Here is a 15,057-nt window from a genome sequence, read left to right on the forward strand (position 1 = left end):
TCGTTTTTCCCCTTTCCCTTTCTCCAGCGCTCCTCTACCTCTCCAGGGAGATATCTCTGGCGCTATACAGGTGTGTTTCTTGGTTTAAACACCCTCTACTCCCCTGTTAGAGGTCTGGCAATCCTTTCAAACGATTGGCACATTTCAGTTCATGGATCCATGTGCGATACTTTGAAAACGATGAACGACTCACTTGATGAAGTTCCAGTCCTGTGATGGTCAGCGCAGACAGGCTCATGCATGCATACCCATACAGACACACAGACACACACACGGTGTAAGGAGGAACTGGGCCATGTGAGACTGGGACCCCCTGACACACACTGGTACAATAGGCTCATTATCCAGCCTGAGGTCAGATCCACTCAATCCCAGGCTGCATCACAGCTCTGTTACAGAGACATGGTTTTTAGAATTCCTTCATTTCTGCTTCCAACTTACCTGACACACTACATTGTTGTTTCCTTTTCTCATAGTTATTGAAAAATGCAGAGAGCTCTCCTTCACAACAACATTTGTCTTTATGTGTTTAAGACAGAGGATAATGTTGGAGTAAGAATGAATTAGCAGGTTAAAGACCCCCCCCCACACACACACACACACGAACACACACACACACACACATACATGCACAAACTCCACGATAATATATAACAGAAGTCTCATTACCTTGACCTTCTGGGCTGGTAAAGGTGCACAGTCAAAACCAAGACTTTCAGAACCATTTCATAATTCCCATCCTTCTTGTGAGAGAGAAGTGATTCTGTCTAATCCTTAGTTAAATATCTCCTTGTTTAATGGTGCTGTCAGTCTGACGTATTCTCTGTAGTTTACAGTGAACATTCTCTAAGTGGATGGAGATGAAGACGTAAGCTAGACAGACAGAGGATGGAAGAGACAGCCTCTTTATTTGGACTCCGCCCCCATTCTCCCCCTTCACATCCACCCACTCTGTCTCTCTCGACCTGTTCTTTTTTTCTTACCTCCCTCTCTCTTACTCCCTCTCTCTCTCTCCCTCTCTCTCTCTCTCTCTCTCTCTAACAGAAGGAGGACTTGTTCTCCAGCTGAGCGGCAGCCCACTTGGTCAGAGCCCCAGACCAGAGGAAGTAGATATCCCCAAGCAAAGTTGTCAAGCATGGTTCTCTGAGGTTCTAGTCTTAACTGGGTGAACCTAATGTGTTTTCTCATGTCTAAAACCGACAAATCTCTCCTGGCAGAGGAGGTGGGACTAGAACCTTCCCATCACTCCAGGATGGATGGCTCTTGAAAGAAGGTATGAGGGAGTCAAGCATGAGATGACCACAAGCATGACCACAACTCAAGGAACCACGATTATAGAGTATGAAATCAATTAAAGAGGACTAATGAAATAACTCTGTCAGTTTGAATGAAAAATTGTTTTCTGTTAAATATAGTCTTGGCGAGAGCACCGGCGTGGAAATTATAGTCGACACAGCCAATGGATATTTTCACATTTTTTCCTGAGAGATGTAAATTTCAGACGGCTGTTGATCTTGGACACGTCGTCTGGACTATAATTGGTTCAGTCTGTCCTGGGCTGGGTCCTGTCTTTCCTGGGCTTGGTTCAGTTTGTGGGTGCGTCATGCTGGTTTTGCCGCAAATAAAACACCCAACGCACACAGACACATCCCCACCCCCCTACTAGGGTTATGGCTGTTTCCACCGGTCTGTCTGTAATGGGCCTTGGGTGCATTAAGTGACTAAATCTGGGGGTGTGCTATGGACAAAAACTATCCCACCCCTCAACCTGGACAGCAATGTGATTACCCTAGGTTCTTGTTAGTCGTAGTCGGGAAACCTAGCTGACAGCCTGAAAATACAATGCTGACAAGGACTGCCAAATCCAGCAGTCACAGTGAAAAGTTTGAAAATGTTCCACAATAATAATTCAATACAAAGCACTTGGAAAATCATAAACCTAAAGGGAAAAAAAAGGTCTGTGTTTTATAACAAGCCATTACCATCGCTACTGGACCTGGAGGCTCCTCAGTCTGGCTCTGCCGGGCAGGGCTGGTGGCTGGGTTTGAAACAGGGCCCTCTTACAATGAGGGGCCCACCTGAGAAGCCAAGTCTCTCTTTCATCTAGAGGACGTTTATGTCCCGTTCCGGCCCACTCTGGGACCTCTTACAGTGTACCTCAAGTGTGCACTCACAGGGAATACTCAAATGAAAGTGCTCATTAAAGGAGATGAAAGGAAGGCAGGATGTGGATAGAAGAATTTTCCTAAGGTGATTGAATGTTTCAATAAGGCCTAATTGGCACAATATCCGGTAGGAGCTGCAAAAGGTATAGAGAAGGTAGGAAAGAAGGGCTTCAGAAGCACTGGGGAAGGAAATAGAGCAGACGAGAAGATCAGATAGAAGAGGGCAGTTCATAAAATGTGTTACCTTTGAGAATTATGAGATAAAAAGGGTCAAATTGACTGACAAAGTGCATTGATAAATCACAATATTCCTATGACCAGGCTGGGACTGGCTGCTGTGAAACTTAAGACTGTTAAAATAAGGACCTCTTGTGGTGAACAGAACAAAGTGCAGTTAGGATGTTCTCAACCAGTGTCAAATGGAGAACAGGTCCAGGCTGACTAGGATTCAAAACACTATACTGCTGATGTCTGAGGCAGCTTTTGTCTTTCCTATGTTAACCCTGTCTCTCTGTCATCATTGTCATTTAACAAACTTGCACTGCAGTGGACAGTTTAACTCAGAGGCAAGTTGGAAGGTGAATACCAGTCAATGGACCCTTTATGGACCTCCACAGACTTCACTGGCACAGGAGAACTACCTCACCTCAGTGCCAGATAAAACTGAAAAAGGCACTATACATACCACAGACTTGAGAGGACAGGCAGTGAGGTTCATAGCAAAGACTAATATGAAATGAAACACAACTACTTTTCGTGAGAGCCTTCTATAGTCTGCTCTACCCGATGCCACGGATGACAGATTTGAATGGTGTAACCTTTTTAAGGTTGTCATTTGTTTCTATTTGATTTTGGTGTTACAAGAACCAGTAAAGGAATTGACATTTGAAGAGATGGCTGATGGGTAGAATAATTATTTGAACGCTTACCTGGAATCTGACCTTCTTCAGTTTCATTTTGAGTGGTACTGGGTTTGGAGTAAATGTCTCCCCTCTCCCACTGCACAATCCACTGACACTCATGCCAGACTGACTACAAGCCATCAGTGAATACACAGATTTCACTCCTGCAGTCCATCAGAAACCTGGCACCTCAGCAGAAAGCTAGTTGTCCACTAGAAAAATCCCTTTTGTTTTCAAAGACATCCCAGAAGCACAGGTCATTTGAAAGGGCTAAGAGAGCCCACCAAGGTCATGTCTCTCTCTGTCTGTGACACAGTCCCACAGCAAACAGCAATGAACTGTACATCCATTCATTTCAACTAAGACACTCCCTCTCCCCCGCACTCTAACCCAAATAAGGAGGTAGTCTTTAGCTGCTGTCTCTCTCTCTCTCAGTTCCTACAGGCATTAATTCCAAGGGCTTGGGCACAAACGCTTCAGCTATAATAACAAGTCTGCCTCTCTCATTACGCTTTCAATATCCTGCTTTATGATTTACCCTCTTCAACTCAACAATCCCACTGACGACAGTCTCACCATCTTATGGCTCAAATATGCAAACAGTGTAAAGCAGGTCAAAGGATATAATAAAATTTCTAGCAAAAATAATCCCACTTTTCAGACACTCATGCACACGTCATTATCACACTTCTTCAAAAAGTTAATCTGATGTGCTTTCTCTGGAACTCCAATCACTTTATATAGACCTATGACCAAAAAGGGTGGAAACAAAGCGAGAGAAAAACAAATTTCCACCCTGATTCAATCAGGAGTGGCTCTGTGGGCAGCTCAGTGGTGACCAAACAGCCTCTGTGGGCAGAGCAGGGTCTGAGATCCACCAGCAGAATCAACACGACAGCAACTTGTGTTCTCAGTCACTCACATCCTGTCTGTGGATGGTGACATCGCCAAGTCAGCAGCTCTTGTCATCTGTGAGACATGAATATTAAGACTTCACTCGCCTTCAGTGTGAGTAGATTAAACTAGTTTAAGCACAAATGCTGTTTAAATTAGCACTTGTGTCTTCATTTTTATGCTCATCACCACTTATTTTACCCATAAGGAACAAACATGAAATCAATCATCAGGATTTATAATACACTTTAATCTTGTCATGTTTACATTTGGAATGTTAACTGTAATCACCCTTTTTTTTCCATTACTCTATAGGGTTACAAAAATGTCAGATTTACTTTTAATCTCCCCAACCCACAATCTGAATACCACAAAATTGAGGATACAAACAGAAAACAAAATCCAACAAAGACAGATATGAACTTTCCCTCACTCAATAAGCAGGAGTGGTATGGTCAATATGGTCATTCCTATGTCCAGAGAAACAAGACGACTTGGGACATTCATTCATAATCATGGGAACTTGTCTCACAGCTGGTGGGTTGACGTTCTGGTGATTGACAGGGAAGATTATTGTTTATGTAAGAGGATCCTCTGTGTTTCTCTGGTAATGTTATGTTATGCTATGTAAGAATAAATAGTCTCTTTAATGGGAACCCTCTACTCCAAAAGAGCATTCAACTGAATGTGTGTGAATGCCACATGACTGACTTCAAACCCATGCTGTGGCCAGGCCTTCAACATTTTACCACACAAACAGGATTTTAACTGACATTCTTTCTTAAATAACGTGGTCTCTCAAACATGGTCGTGTGAAGTCTAACGGCAAACAAAGCAGAGTCCCTGTCACATTGTGTAACCAAGGCAGAGCCTCAATATATAAAGCCAGGGTGTATATTTAAAGAGGGTGTGTACATGGTCATTCCTGTCAGCTGATGAAAATCACTTAAAGAACATTTACTTTAAAGAGCTTGTCCTCAGTCTATCCTCTTCGAGTCAACACACCTTCCCAGCCTACCCAAACAGCTCTGACAGGTTATCTTCTCCTGCATGTCTACCGTTCCTTCCAGCTGGCGCCATCCGCTAACATACAGCTTTACATCCATTTATAGATATCTGGTAAAAAGGTACAAATACACCACATACTGCAAGCCATGGTGCAGGGGGCTTCTTAGGGGTTCAAGTCCTGTCGATGAACTGGTAGTGATGAACAGGCAAGCAGCCAACCCCCATCTCCTTTTTTTTCTCCTTTCCTCTCCATCCTTTTCTCACTCCCCAGTCCACTGATCTTGTCATCCTCTTGTTGGTAGTGTGTGGATATATATGTATATGCACATCTATCCCGCTTTACAGTATTTCGTACTTGTCAACCAGGAAGGACGTCTCCGATGAGAACCTGACGGGGGTTTCTCCGTCCACCTGGGACACTTTGGTGACCTGGGGGGGGTGGAGGGGAACCGTTAGCACCAGCTACAAACTCGTCAGTACAGCACTGCGAGTGAAAACATCCATACGATATAATAACAAACTGTAACACTGACGTGTATGTCGCAGTAGTTGCCCTTGGATACGAAGGAGACGGTGACGGGGAAGAAGTCGTTGGGCTGGCCGGCCACACTGAACTCCAGGCTTCCAGTCTTGTTCTTCGCATCTACCACGGGTAGACACCACTCCAGAACGTTCCGCCGGCTGTCGTGGCGATACTCCCCGTCCAGGTCACCGATCACAGGGGCACCCACGCCTGGGCTGTAAAAGGCAAAACGGAAACCCAATTCAATGAAGGAGCGACGGCGTACGATCGGGAACGAGACAAACCCGAGCCTCTCGAAGGCCTCAGGCCCCGCGACGGCGTGATCCGGCGCGTCCACTCACAGGATGGGGATACAGATGACCACGTCGTTGAGCTCCAGCGCCTCCTCCTGGAGCTCGTACTCGATGTTGACGTCACAGCCGGTGGCACTCTCAGAGGGCCAGCAGTTTACTGTGGGGGGAGGAGGAGCGAGGGGGGTTACAACACAGGCAAGCACGAACACCGGAGAGAAGCCCCCCATGACTAAGACACGACACGGGAGCCGCGGTCGATTTATACTGACTCGTCAGCGGGATGAGGGACTCGTCCGTGGTCTGTAGCCTCCACTTGAGCACGCCCACGTCGTTGTTAATGGGGAAGGACTTGTCCGGGTTCTTCAGGCCTATCACCGACTCCGACGTGAACAGCTTCTTGTCCACATTAGGGTGTGTCTTGAACCAAGAAGGAAAATCATAAAAAAAACATGTTGCTCGGCCGAGTCATGTGTTACCGGCGGTGGTGAACCTTGCCCACTGCTAGGCCACGCCCCCTCTCTGGCACCCACCTGCAGCTGCACTCCCTTCTTGTCTCCGTTGTTGATGTTGAGGCGGACGCGTCCGCTCTTCTCGTCCGAGACTCGGAGGGTGATGATCCCCAGGACCTCCATGTTCTGCAGCCCGCCGTCTCTCCCGCAGGTCAGGCTGATCTTCTCCTCGACGCGCAGGTGCACGCTGGGATGGAGGAGGTCAGAGCTTAGCGACAATGCTTGTGTAGCCTGTGTCATCACGTCGCACGACTACCTCATGAAGATGGCTACTCTGTTACAGTGGGTGTAACATAATTACAACAGGAGGATCAACAACTCTGAGGAACATACCTCTCTGTGTTGACTGGTGGGGTGAGGGTTTTGGAAGCATCAGACAGTCTCTTCCCAGAGCTGGGCAGGATGATGTTCTCGCCCTCAGACTTGAGCTTGTCCACAAAGTCATCCACCTCTTTCCCTCTGGCACTCAGCTTCAAGGCCTTGCTGGGACCACTAGGCCTATGCCACAACACAAGACACATTCCAGAAGCTTCCCTAAGAGTTCCAAGTTTTCTACCAGAAGTGATCTACTGGTTAACATGTGTATATGAACTTTACTAGGCCACTTCAGTTTTCCTCAAGATTGAGGCAGTAATCGAGAGTATGTACCTGATGGTGGTGGGGGCCACTTTGGGCTTCTCAGGCTCCATGAGAGTATCTGTGATAATGGTGGCGGTGCTTCCACTGGAGATCCCCGTGCTGCCAAACCCACCAAACCCGGGAGACTTCTTCCCTGCGCGGTCGGCATCTCGCCTGGCCTGCTGCAGCTCCTTGGCCTTCCGTCTCATCTCTGCCTTAGCCTCCCTCTCCTGGGTCTGGGAGAGAACAGCAGGAAGGGAAATGTTACAAACTGTCATTTGAACCCCATTGAGACGTGCAGCATACAACCTTCCGACATTGAGAGTAGGTCTGTTCCTCCTACCTCCCGGACGGCACGGAACACCTTCTCCTCATGCGAGTCCATCTCTGTGAAGGTGCGGATCTGGGCCAAGTTCACGTTCTCCCTGTAGCCCAGAGCCACGATCTCATCAAACGCAAAGATGAGGTCGAAGCAATGCTCAGAGATCTCACTCTCCTCCAGCACTCGACAGTACTCAGGAATCTACAGGAGGACACGAGCTACTGTTACTTGTATGTATGCATGACTCATCGCCATTCTTTTCTATAAATAAACCAAACAAAATCTAATCTCAAAACAGCATCAGTACAACAAAGACCTTTTTGGATTTGATTATTGGCCAACATTAATTGAAACAGTTGTTCGTAGGTGGAACTGGGTGTTTATGACAGTTGTGTGAAGGTGTCTGTTGTGATGAGGGTTAGTACCACGCGGGAGAAGAGCCGTAGCGTCTCCAGGTCCTCCAGGATGTTGCTGTTCTTGGTGGTGACCAGGACCATGTAGAGCTTCTCCAGGGGCTGGTACACGTAGCGCACGCTCTCCGTCTCCACGAAGGTGTGCTGCTTGCCCGTGTTCATCAGCTTGGGGAAGGCCGCCAGCAAGCCCTCCACACGCGTCCTTGTCATCTCCACAAACTGACGGGAAACTATTGCCTTGCCTGCCTTGGTGCACACCGCCGCTGCCAACAGCACCTGGAGACCAGAGGGAGATGTGGTCAGACAACAAATGAGACCCAACTTATTTGAATGCCATAGACTAACTACCTGGTTTGTTCTCCATTTGGCATCATTCAAACTATGCACAGGTCATGGTACAACTAGTCAAGATGAGTGTGTACTTACTCCAATCCATCAGTTAGAACAATACTTTGATAAAGACAATGATGTCTTTTATTCCATTCATCAACAGCCATAGTAAGACAGATACAAATTATTTATTTTATAACACAACAGCCAATCTTAAGTCTTGATACAAATTGCATACTTTTTGCAATGTAACTTCGAGAGCACAAAGAGTTCAACTAAATGGCCAAGTAGCCAATAGAATCTTAGTACAGTAAATTGTCTGAAACATGAAACTACAGTACGCTGTCCTCTAGACACCCCGTTCAGGAATACCAATTTACCTGTCATGTTTAGCTAATACAATTTTTTTGACAAACCATCAAAGGATATTTAGAGTGACTACGTGTAAGAACACGGAAAGTTGGCTATTGGCTGTTGTCTATTTCATCAACGTAACGTTAGATATTAGCGAGTCCAGTTGAACTTGATTGGTATAGCAATGGCCATGCTACCCAGTGCAGTGCAGATAATATGTCTGATAGATTAAGTATAGGGCATATGTCTGCAGAACTAACGTTTTAATGCTATTTTGAGGTAGCTATGGTGATTTATATGTTTTATTATTAACAACAATCAATCTTGTCTAGTTAAGTTAGCTTGTTAGCTTGGGCCTGCTGCTAGCTGCAAGTGCTAGCACAAGCTAAATCGCAAATTACATTTGCTGAGCTTCCTTGCGAGACAGTTGACAGCTGACAAATGTAGCCATCATAACAATAGTGATTGACAATAATTAAGTTTAACTAGTTTGTATGGCCGAACTGCCAGTGACAGTCTCACTGTTGGCCAGCAGTTCAGCGTTGAAGTAGATTCCCCCGGAACAAGACTAGTACTGTAAAGATAGCGAGTAGTCCTAGCTTGCTTGCTAAGCCCGTACGTCAGATAGAAAATAGCTAGTGCTAAATAGGTAGGTAGGTAGCAACCTAGTCTTCTTGACTCATGTAAAGGCTACGCAATTAGCAACATTTATTTCTTAAACTTACCATTGTGTTTGTGATGTCCTTTATGTCCCCCAAAAATGTGTTATGTTTTTCTCTCACCACTGATTCGTGTCTAAATATGAATATTCTTGCAGACACTTGCGTGTTCAACCACACAGCTCAATATGGTTGGACTTCTCTTGCTAGCCACGTCTTCACCGGAAAGAGCTCGTCAGCAAGGTAAAAGGGCAGGGACCTAACGAAAAACTGAACATGTGGAAGTATCAGCACCGGCGAAATTGGAACACGAACGATTCTTCACCGAGTTCTTCCTGATTTTAGGCAGTCATTGCTTCGCAATCATAGTCAAAACAAGACTGTAGAGTGTAGATTGTAGCCAGTGAGTGTGACAAGGATAAAAACAAATACTAACCTGTCTAAAATTGTGTATTTGAGTTTATGATATGAGAACATTTCGCCGCCCATACAATTCGAGTTTACGAGGGAATTAAAATGTAGTGATATAACATTTAGATATGATTTAACATCTATATGATTTACCATACTTCATTTCTTGGTCATGGATAGCACACTCGATATAGGCTAATCTAAATTTGACAAACTTGATAACTAACTGGACGATTCATTATAGAATAGCAGGCTAATGATATTCCTTAAATCTTAGAAATGTATTTAGTTGGTTGAAAACATTTTGCATTATGAAGCCAACATTGTGCACCGTTGATTGTATTGAACACACCACCAAAACAAAATACCACGCCTATTCGGAAGTGACATTGCAGCGTAGCCGAGGTCACAGGCATAATGTGCGTCGGGATTCTTTTTAGGCTACTTACTTTAGCAAGTTTAAGATGCGCTATGCATGTATTTTTTAATTCAGTTCGAAGATCGTATTGAACACATATCGGAATATTTCTCGTTTAAGTGAGATGTCGGGGGACTGTTCGACTGTACAGGTAAAAAATTAGACCACGAGCGTATTTGATACCGATACCGCCTTTGCGTTACCCAAAGCGTTCATAGGATGAAAAAACAGCCCATCACAGTTGCAACGTGTTTCTATTGGTTGAGAACTGAGAGTTCATTTGTTATTACTTTTTAGAGTTGGATAAGAAAAAAATGCATAATATGTATTTTCTGAAAATGCAGCCAAGTATGATGTATTGACATAGTTGTGATGATGCGGGATGTGATTACTTGGTGCTTTTGTTGCTTTTAGGATTTCACAATGGATCGTTTCACCTTGACTTTTTGGTGTAGTTATTTTAGCTATCAAGGTTGCAGTTTACCCTATTCAGCCGGTTCAGCCGGTTCTACTAATGAATGATACATTCTACCCAATGGCACTCGAAAATAGTCTAATGTTTAAAATACTGTATCAATTTGTATTTCTGTGTGTATTTCTTGAGTTAATATTCAAAAATAATTAGACTGCTCTTTCTCAGCCAGCCTTCTCTCTCTTGCTGTCACACACACATACACACACCGACAGACACAATGAATTGGCATTCTTGATTTATCAGCGCTACCCAGGAAAAAAGGGTGGAGGCCCAGAGGACAAGAGTCACTTCTTCATATGTGGTGATGCAGTCCAGTTATCTCCACATACACCCTAGTGAGCCATCATTGTAGAGTTCCTTTTTCCCCACCACATTGATCTATTGTTAAGTTTCTGTATCATGGAGGAAGGACCTTATAAGTGTATTCGAGTGAGTTTCAAATGTTTGCTTCGGTGTGGAGTTAATCAGTGGCATAACATCTGACAAGCTGGAGAAGTTTATGAGTAAAATTACTTATATTCTCTTAACAGGATGGAAATGGAAGAGTGAGCAGAGTCATCAGAATGGGGACCAGGAAGAGCCAGGTAATATCAGATTTAATTTCCCAGTCTTGGCTTACTCACTGACCTAATTCATTAAACCTCATTCATTCATTCCATGTTGATTCATTGATCGATTCGCATCCATTCATTCATGCATACAGTACAATACACACCATCCATTTGTTTATACTAGTGTGGATCTTGTTAATCCAATACCACTCATGTTGATTTGGGAAGTCGGCATTTCATTCTCTTTTTGAGGTAAATTAGTATCCGTTGGAAAAAAAGATAAAGATGCATTTACAAAAGGGTGGGTCTTCATACACTCATAGAATATGAGCTCATCCCCAATCTGTCAGTACTGATAGTGACAAGGTTATGTGGTCGTGTGTCAATGATATTGTGTAGGCAGCAATAATCTGACAACGACTAATGGGGGTCTATGCTATTAATATCAAAAAGGTATTGTGTATCTATACGAAATGTTTATATTACAGCTGGCCCGCATCCAGACAGACTATGTGGCTGAAAAACTCAAGACTCTGTATCCAGATGTCCATCTGGAAATAGGTGAGACAAAGTTGAGATGCATACACAAGAAAACTATCACACACTTACACTCATCCTCCTCTCTTGGCTGCTTTCTGTCTCTGTCTTTCTCTCCTCTCTCCATCTGCCTTTCAATCCCCTAACAAATAGCATATTGTGTTCGGAAGTGGATGGGTTAAACTACACAACTGGACTCACAGACAGTTCAGTGTCTTTAGGCATTATGGCACTGTCTTAAGACAGATCTAGTGAAATGGAACTGATGAGCTCACTGCTGTGTTTGCAGTCATTGTCGCTAACTTGGTTATTTTCTCTGCAGTTGCCATGTCCACAATTGGTGACAAAATCCTGGACACTGCTTTATCAAAGGTTAGCTGAAGTTAAGCAAAGAATCTTGAGATTGACTTGATATATTTCAGTAGACAGGCTTGACTGATTACAATATTATCTATCTGTTGTGTTTTGGTGGTTTCAGATTGGAGAGAAAAGTCTTTTTACTAAAGAGCTGGAGAATGCTTTGGAGAGGAATGAGTATGTTCTATATACATTATCAATATATTTTACATGTTAATGTGGTTAATCCCCAAGGAGCCTCTGTGCATCACAGGACATCAAAGAGCAAATCTCACTCCTTTCTTCGAACATCTTGGCCTGTTACAAGTCTGTTAAATAACCCCCTATTGACAAAACAATGAATTGCATTATGGTCTTGGTCTTGGATTTGTTATTGGTGGATACGCCAGAGAGGCTAATGTACAAATCAAGGGTTAGTTCCCAGTCATTTTTCACAGTAATCTAATCATGTTTGGGCTGTCTCTCCTTCAGGGTAGACCTTGTAGTGCACTCTTTGAAAGACCTTCCAACTACCCTGCCAACAGGGTTTACTATTGGAGCTGTGCTTCAGTGAGTGTACACCTTACATAATCCACAATGTTTAAAACACTGCTGCCAAGGCTGCAAAAATAAGCAGTAGTTCCGGTGAAATGTGTAACATTCTGCCTATGAATGACTGTCCAATTACTAATTGTAGTAGTCATGTTGTATTATGAAACACCTTGTATTGTGAAGTTAAGTCATTCTGTGGTCAGTAACCTCTGACATTGTTCTGTGTTTCCCCAGACGTGAAAACCCCCATGATGCAGTAGTGCTTCATCCAAAGAATGCTGGACTCACTCTGGACGCCTTGCCAAGTGAGAGGTAGGAATGCCAATGAGAGGAGATTAGAGGAACAGCTTTCCTGCGGTAGACTGTTTCGGGCACACCACCTTCTTGGCCACAAAGTTTTTCAGGGCATTATATATTCAGTGTATGATGTAGAGAAGAGTAGAGACCAAACCGATTATGTTGTCTCTTTTGACAGTGTGATTGGGACAAGCTCTCTGCGCCGGGCTGCCCAACTAAAGAAGAGGTTTCCCCACCTGGAGTTTAAGGACATTGTACGCTTTTTTTCCCTTCTAACACATAACTACGGTGTCTTTCAATGTGTATAAACTGTAGGTCACAAAATAGGTCCATCATATGTGCAGATGTTGATATTCTTTCTTAACTTGTCGACAACAGCGAGGTAACCTCAACACTCGTCTTAAGAAGCTGGATGAGAAGGAAGACTACGCTGCCATTATCCTAGCAGCAGCAGGCCTGAAGAGGATGGGCTGGGAGGGACGAGTCAGTCAGGTACAGTCTACATTTACATTTAGTCATTTAGCAGACGCTCTTATCCAGAGCGACTTACAGTAAGTACAGGGACATTCCCCCTGAGGCAAGTAGGGTGAAGTGCCTTGCCCAAGGACACAACGTCATTTGACATGGCCAGGAATCGAACTGGCAACCTTCAGATTACTAGTCCGACTCCCTAATCGCTCAGCCACCTGACTCCCAGTCAGGTGCATATTACATGCTTATCATAAGTTATAGAGCTGCCCCTAGAAAGGAAAGGTTTGACTGTTATTTTTCTCTTCAGATTCTGGGACCTGATGACTGTATGTATGCTGTTGGCCAGGTGGGTACATCTTGTTGGAATGACCAAATTCAGGCTTTGGGTGTGTTTTTAGGAAGACTTAAGTGCAATATTTGAATCACATACATACTTATTTACATATGTAAACGTCAGTGTTTTCCACTACTGGCAAGTCAAAGGGAAACACCTGGTCTGGCAACAGTTAGAACCGTTACAGAATGTGGCATGATTGTCTGTAAGCATGCAGCCATGCATGTGCATGTGGAACAGAATGAAATCTGAAACCTATTTTAATCCCGAAAAATATTTGACGATCTAAGAATGCATATTTTCCTGCTCCATTTTACATTTAGTTATTTTTAGTTATTTGTTTTATTGTATTTTAACCTCATGATGAGAATCCACTGATGAGACTCTGTTGTTGTATGTCACCCAGGGAGCCCTGGCAATAGAGGTGCGTGCGCGGGATCGTGACATCCTGGAGATGGTTTCCACCCTGCACCACCCAGAAACAGTGCTCCGCTGCATTGCAGAGCGTGCCTTCCTCAAACACCTGGCAAGTTAACATTTCTGATCTGTCCATACCCATAGACGTGAGGTCTATGGGTTGCAGCTGGCTTCTGCAACAGTTGGACTGTGAAATCCAGCTGTTTACAGAATATGCTACAGAGGTTAACAATTCTGGTTGCCTCAGTCCTGCCTGCCAGGGATCATTCTTGATCGGTCTATTTTGTGCCCTCAGGAGGGAGGTTGCAGCGTACCAGTTGCCGTTCACACGGAATTAAAGGATTTAATGGTAAGGAACTTGACTGGCATCTTACCAGTCTGACAGACACATTTAGCAAAATGGGATTGGAGATTAGTCTTTGGCCTAATGGTTTCTGCTCATTTCAGCTCTCTATGACGGGGGCAGTGTTTAGCTTGGATGGCGCAGACAGCTTGAAGGAGGTTATGCAGACCAGTGTGGACACTGGGAACCAGGTCAGAGGCCTCTCTAACTGACTGCCCAAAACACTGTATTTCTTTGGTGTCCTTGTATGATACATGGGTCTTAATGTAACACCTCTCTCAGGTTGAAGAGCCAGCGGACACCCAGCATGTTGGGGTAACAGCCCGCAACATGCCACAGTCTTCCCAGGATGCAGCAGAGAAGCTGGGAGTTGACCTGGCTACTCTCCTGCTCAGTAAAGGAGCCATGGACATTCTGACTACTGCTCGGCAGCTCAATGATGCCCGCTGAAGCAATTGTTTATTACTTCAAAGCACTGTGCAGGCAGTCACCAATGTTTACTCTGCATATGGGCAGATTCAACTACATGTTATTAAAGCATACATTTGTATGACCATATTTGTCTAACCCATGGGGATATAAATGGATGCCTAGAATGTACCACTACTGATCCAATGTTCAACTGATCAGTGTTTTGATCCAGGAGCACTTGGGACAGCCTTTATGCAGCATAAGTTTAGCCAGAAAACAAACGTGTAACAATTTCACTGAATTTTATGAACGGTATATTTAAGGATTCTCCGTTGTGAACGTGTTTTAAATGCTATTAAAATCTTTCATACCATATTCCAAGATCTTAGTGACTTCGTAATTTTGAAGTGGTATTGAAATAGCCACAAAAATGTTTTCGGATTTCCCACTGGCAACGAGGGCGCTTCGGAAAACTTGTTCAGCAAAGCAATTCACCTGCATTTGTATGTGGCCC

The 15,057-nt window shown here is 44.2% G+C and overlaps 2 protein-coding genes across 2 annotated transcripts; one reads left to right on the plus strand and one right to left on the minus strand.

The window, feature by feature from the left end:
* Positions 1-4,190: 4,190 nt before the first annotated feature.
* arcn1a (archain 1a) lies at positions 4,191-9,183 on the minus strand. The gene is made up of 10 exons (XM_067256663.1): positions 9,057-9,183; positions 7,660-7,923; positions 7,256-7,435; positions 6,943-7,148; positions 6,628-6,792; positions 6,316-6,481; positions 6,055-6,202; positions 5,834-5,942; positions 5,503-5,707; positions 4,191-5,398 (listed from the first exon to the last, which is right to left on the minus strand). Exons 1-10 carry the CDS (start codon positions 9,057-9,059, stop codon positions 5,309-5,311), a joined length of 1,536 nt encoding a protein of 511 aa, XP_067112764.1. The 5' UTR covers positions 9,060-9,183; the 3' UTR covers positions 4,191-5,308.
* A 619-nt stretch (positions 9,184-9,802) lies between these two features.
* hmbsa (hydroxymethylbilane synthase a) lies at positions 9,803-14,917 on the plus strand. The gene is made up of 14 exons (XM_067256668.1): positions 9,803-9,970; positions 10,825-10,878; positions 11,334-11,406; positions 11,705-11,754; positions 11,861-11,916; positions 12,211-12,288; positions 12,505-12,582; positions 12,746-12,821; positions 12,946-13,059; positions 13,346-13,384; positions 13,779-13,898; positions 14,085-14,138; positions 14,237-14,323; positions 14,415-14,917. Exons 1-14 carry the CDS (start codon positions 9,944-9,946, stop codon positions 14,580-14,582), a joined length of 1,074 nt encoding a protein of 357 aa, XP_067112769.1. The 5' UTR covers positions 9,803-9,943; the 3' UTR covers positions 14,583-14,917.
* Positions 14,918-15,057: the final 140 nt, after the last annotated feature.

The sequence above is a fragment of the Osmerus mordax genome, chromosome 19 (assembly GCF_038355195.1).
Source record: "Osmerus mordax isolate fOsmMor3 chromosome 19, fOsmMor3.pri, whole genome shotgun sequence".
NCBI classification, from domain to species: domain Eukaryota; kingdom Metazoa; phylum Chordata; class Actinopteri; order Osmeriformes; family Osmeridae; genus Osmerus; species Osmerus mordax.

Excerpts from the sequence above, each read along its gene's own strand:
- arcn1a (XM_067256663.1), bottom strand. Across the intron at positions 7,149-7,255 it reads TGTTCCGTGCCGTCCGGGAG|ACCCAGGAGAGGGAGGCTAA; the intron begins GTAGGAGGAACA and ends GTTCTCTCCCAG. Across the intron at positions 5,399-5,502 it reads GCAACTACTGCGACATACAC|GTCACCAAAGTGTCCCAGGT; the intron begins GTCAGTGTTACA and ends CACCCCCCCCAG.
- hmbsa (XM_067256668.1), top strand. The coding sequence starts at position 9,944 with ATGTCGGGGGACTGTTCGACTGTACAG. Across the intron at positions 10,879-11,333 it reads TGGGGACCAGGAAGAGCCAG|CTGGCCCGCATCCAGACAGA; the intron begins GTAATATCAGAT and ends TTTATATTACAG. Across the intron at positions 13,385-13,778 it reads GTATGTATGCTGTTGGCCAG|GGAGCCCTGGCAATAGAGGT; the intron begins GTGGGTACATCT and ends TATGTCACCCAG.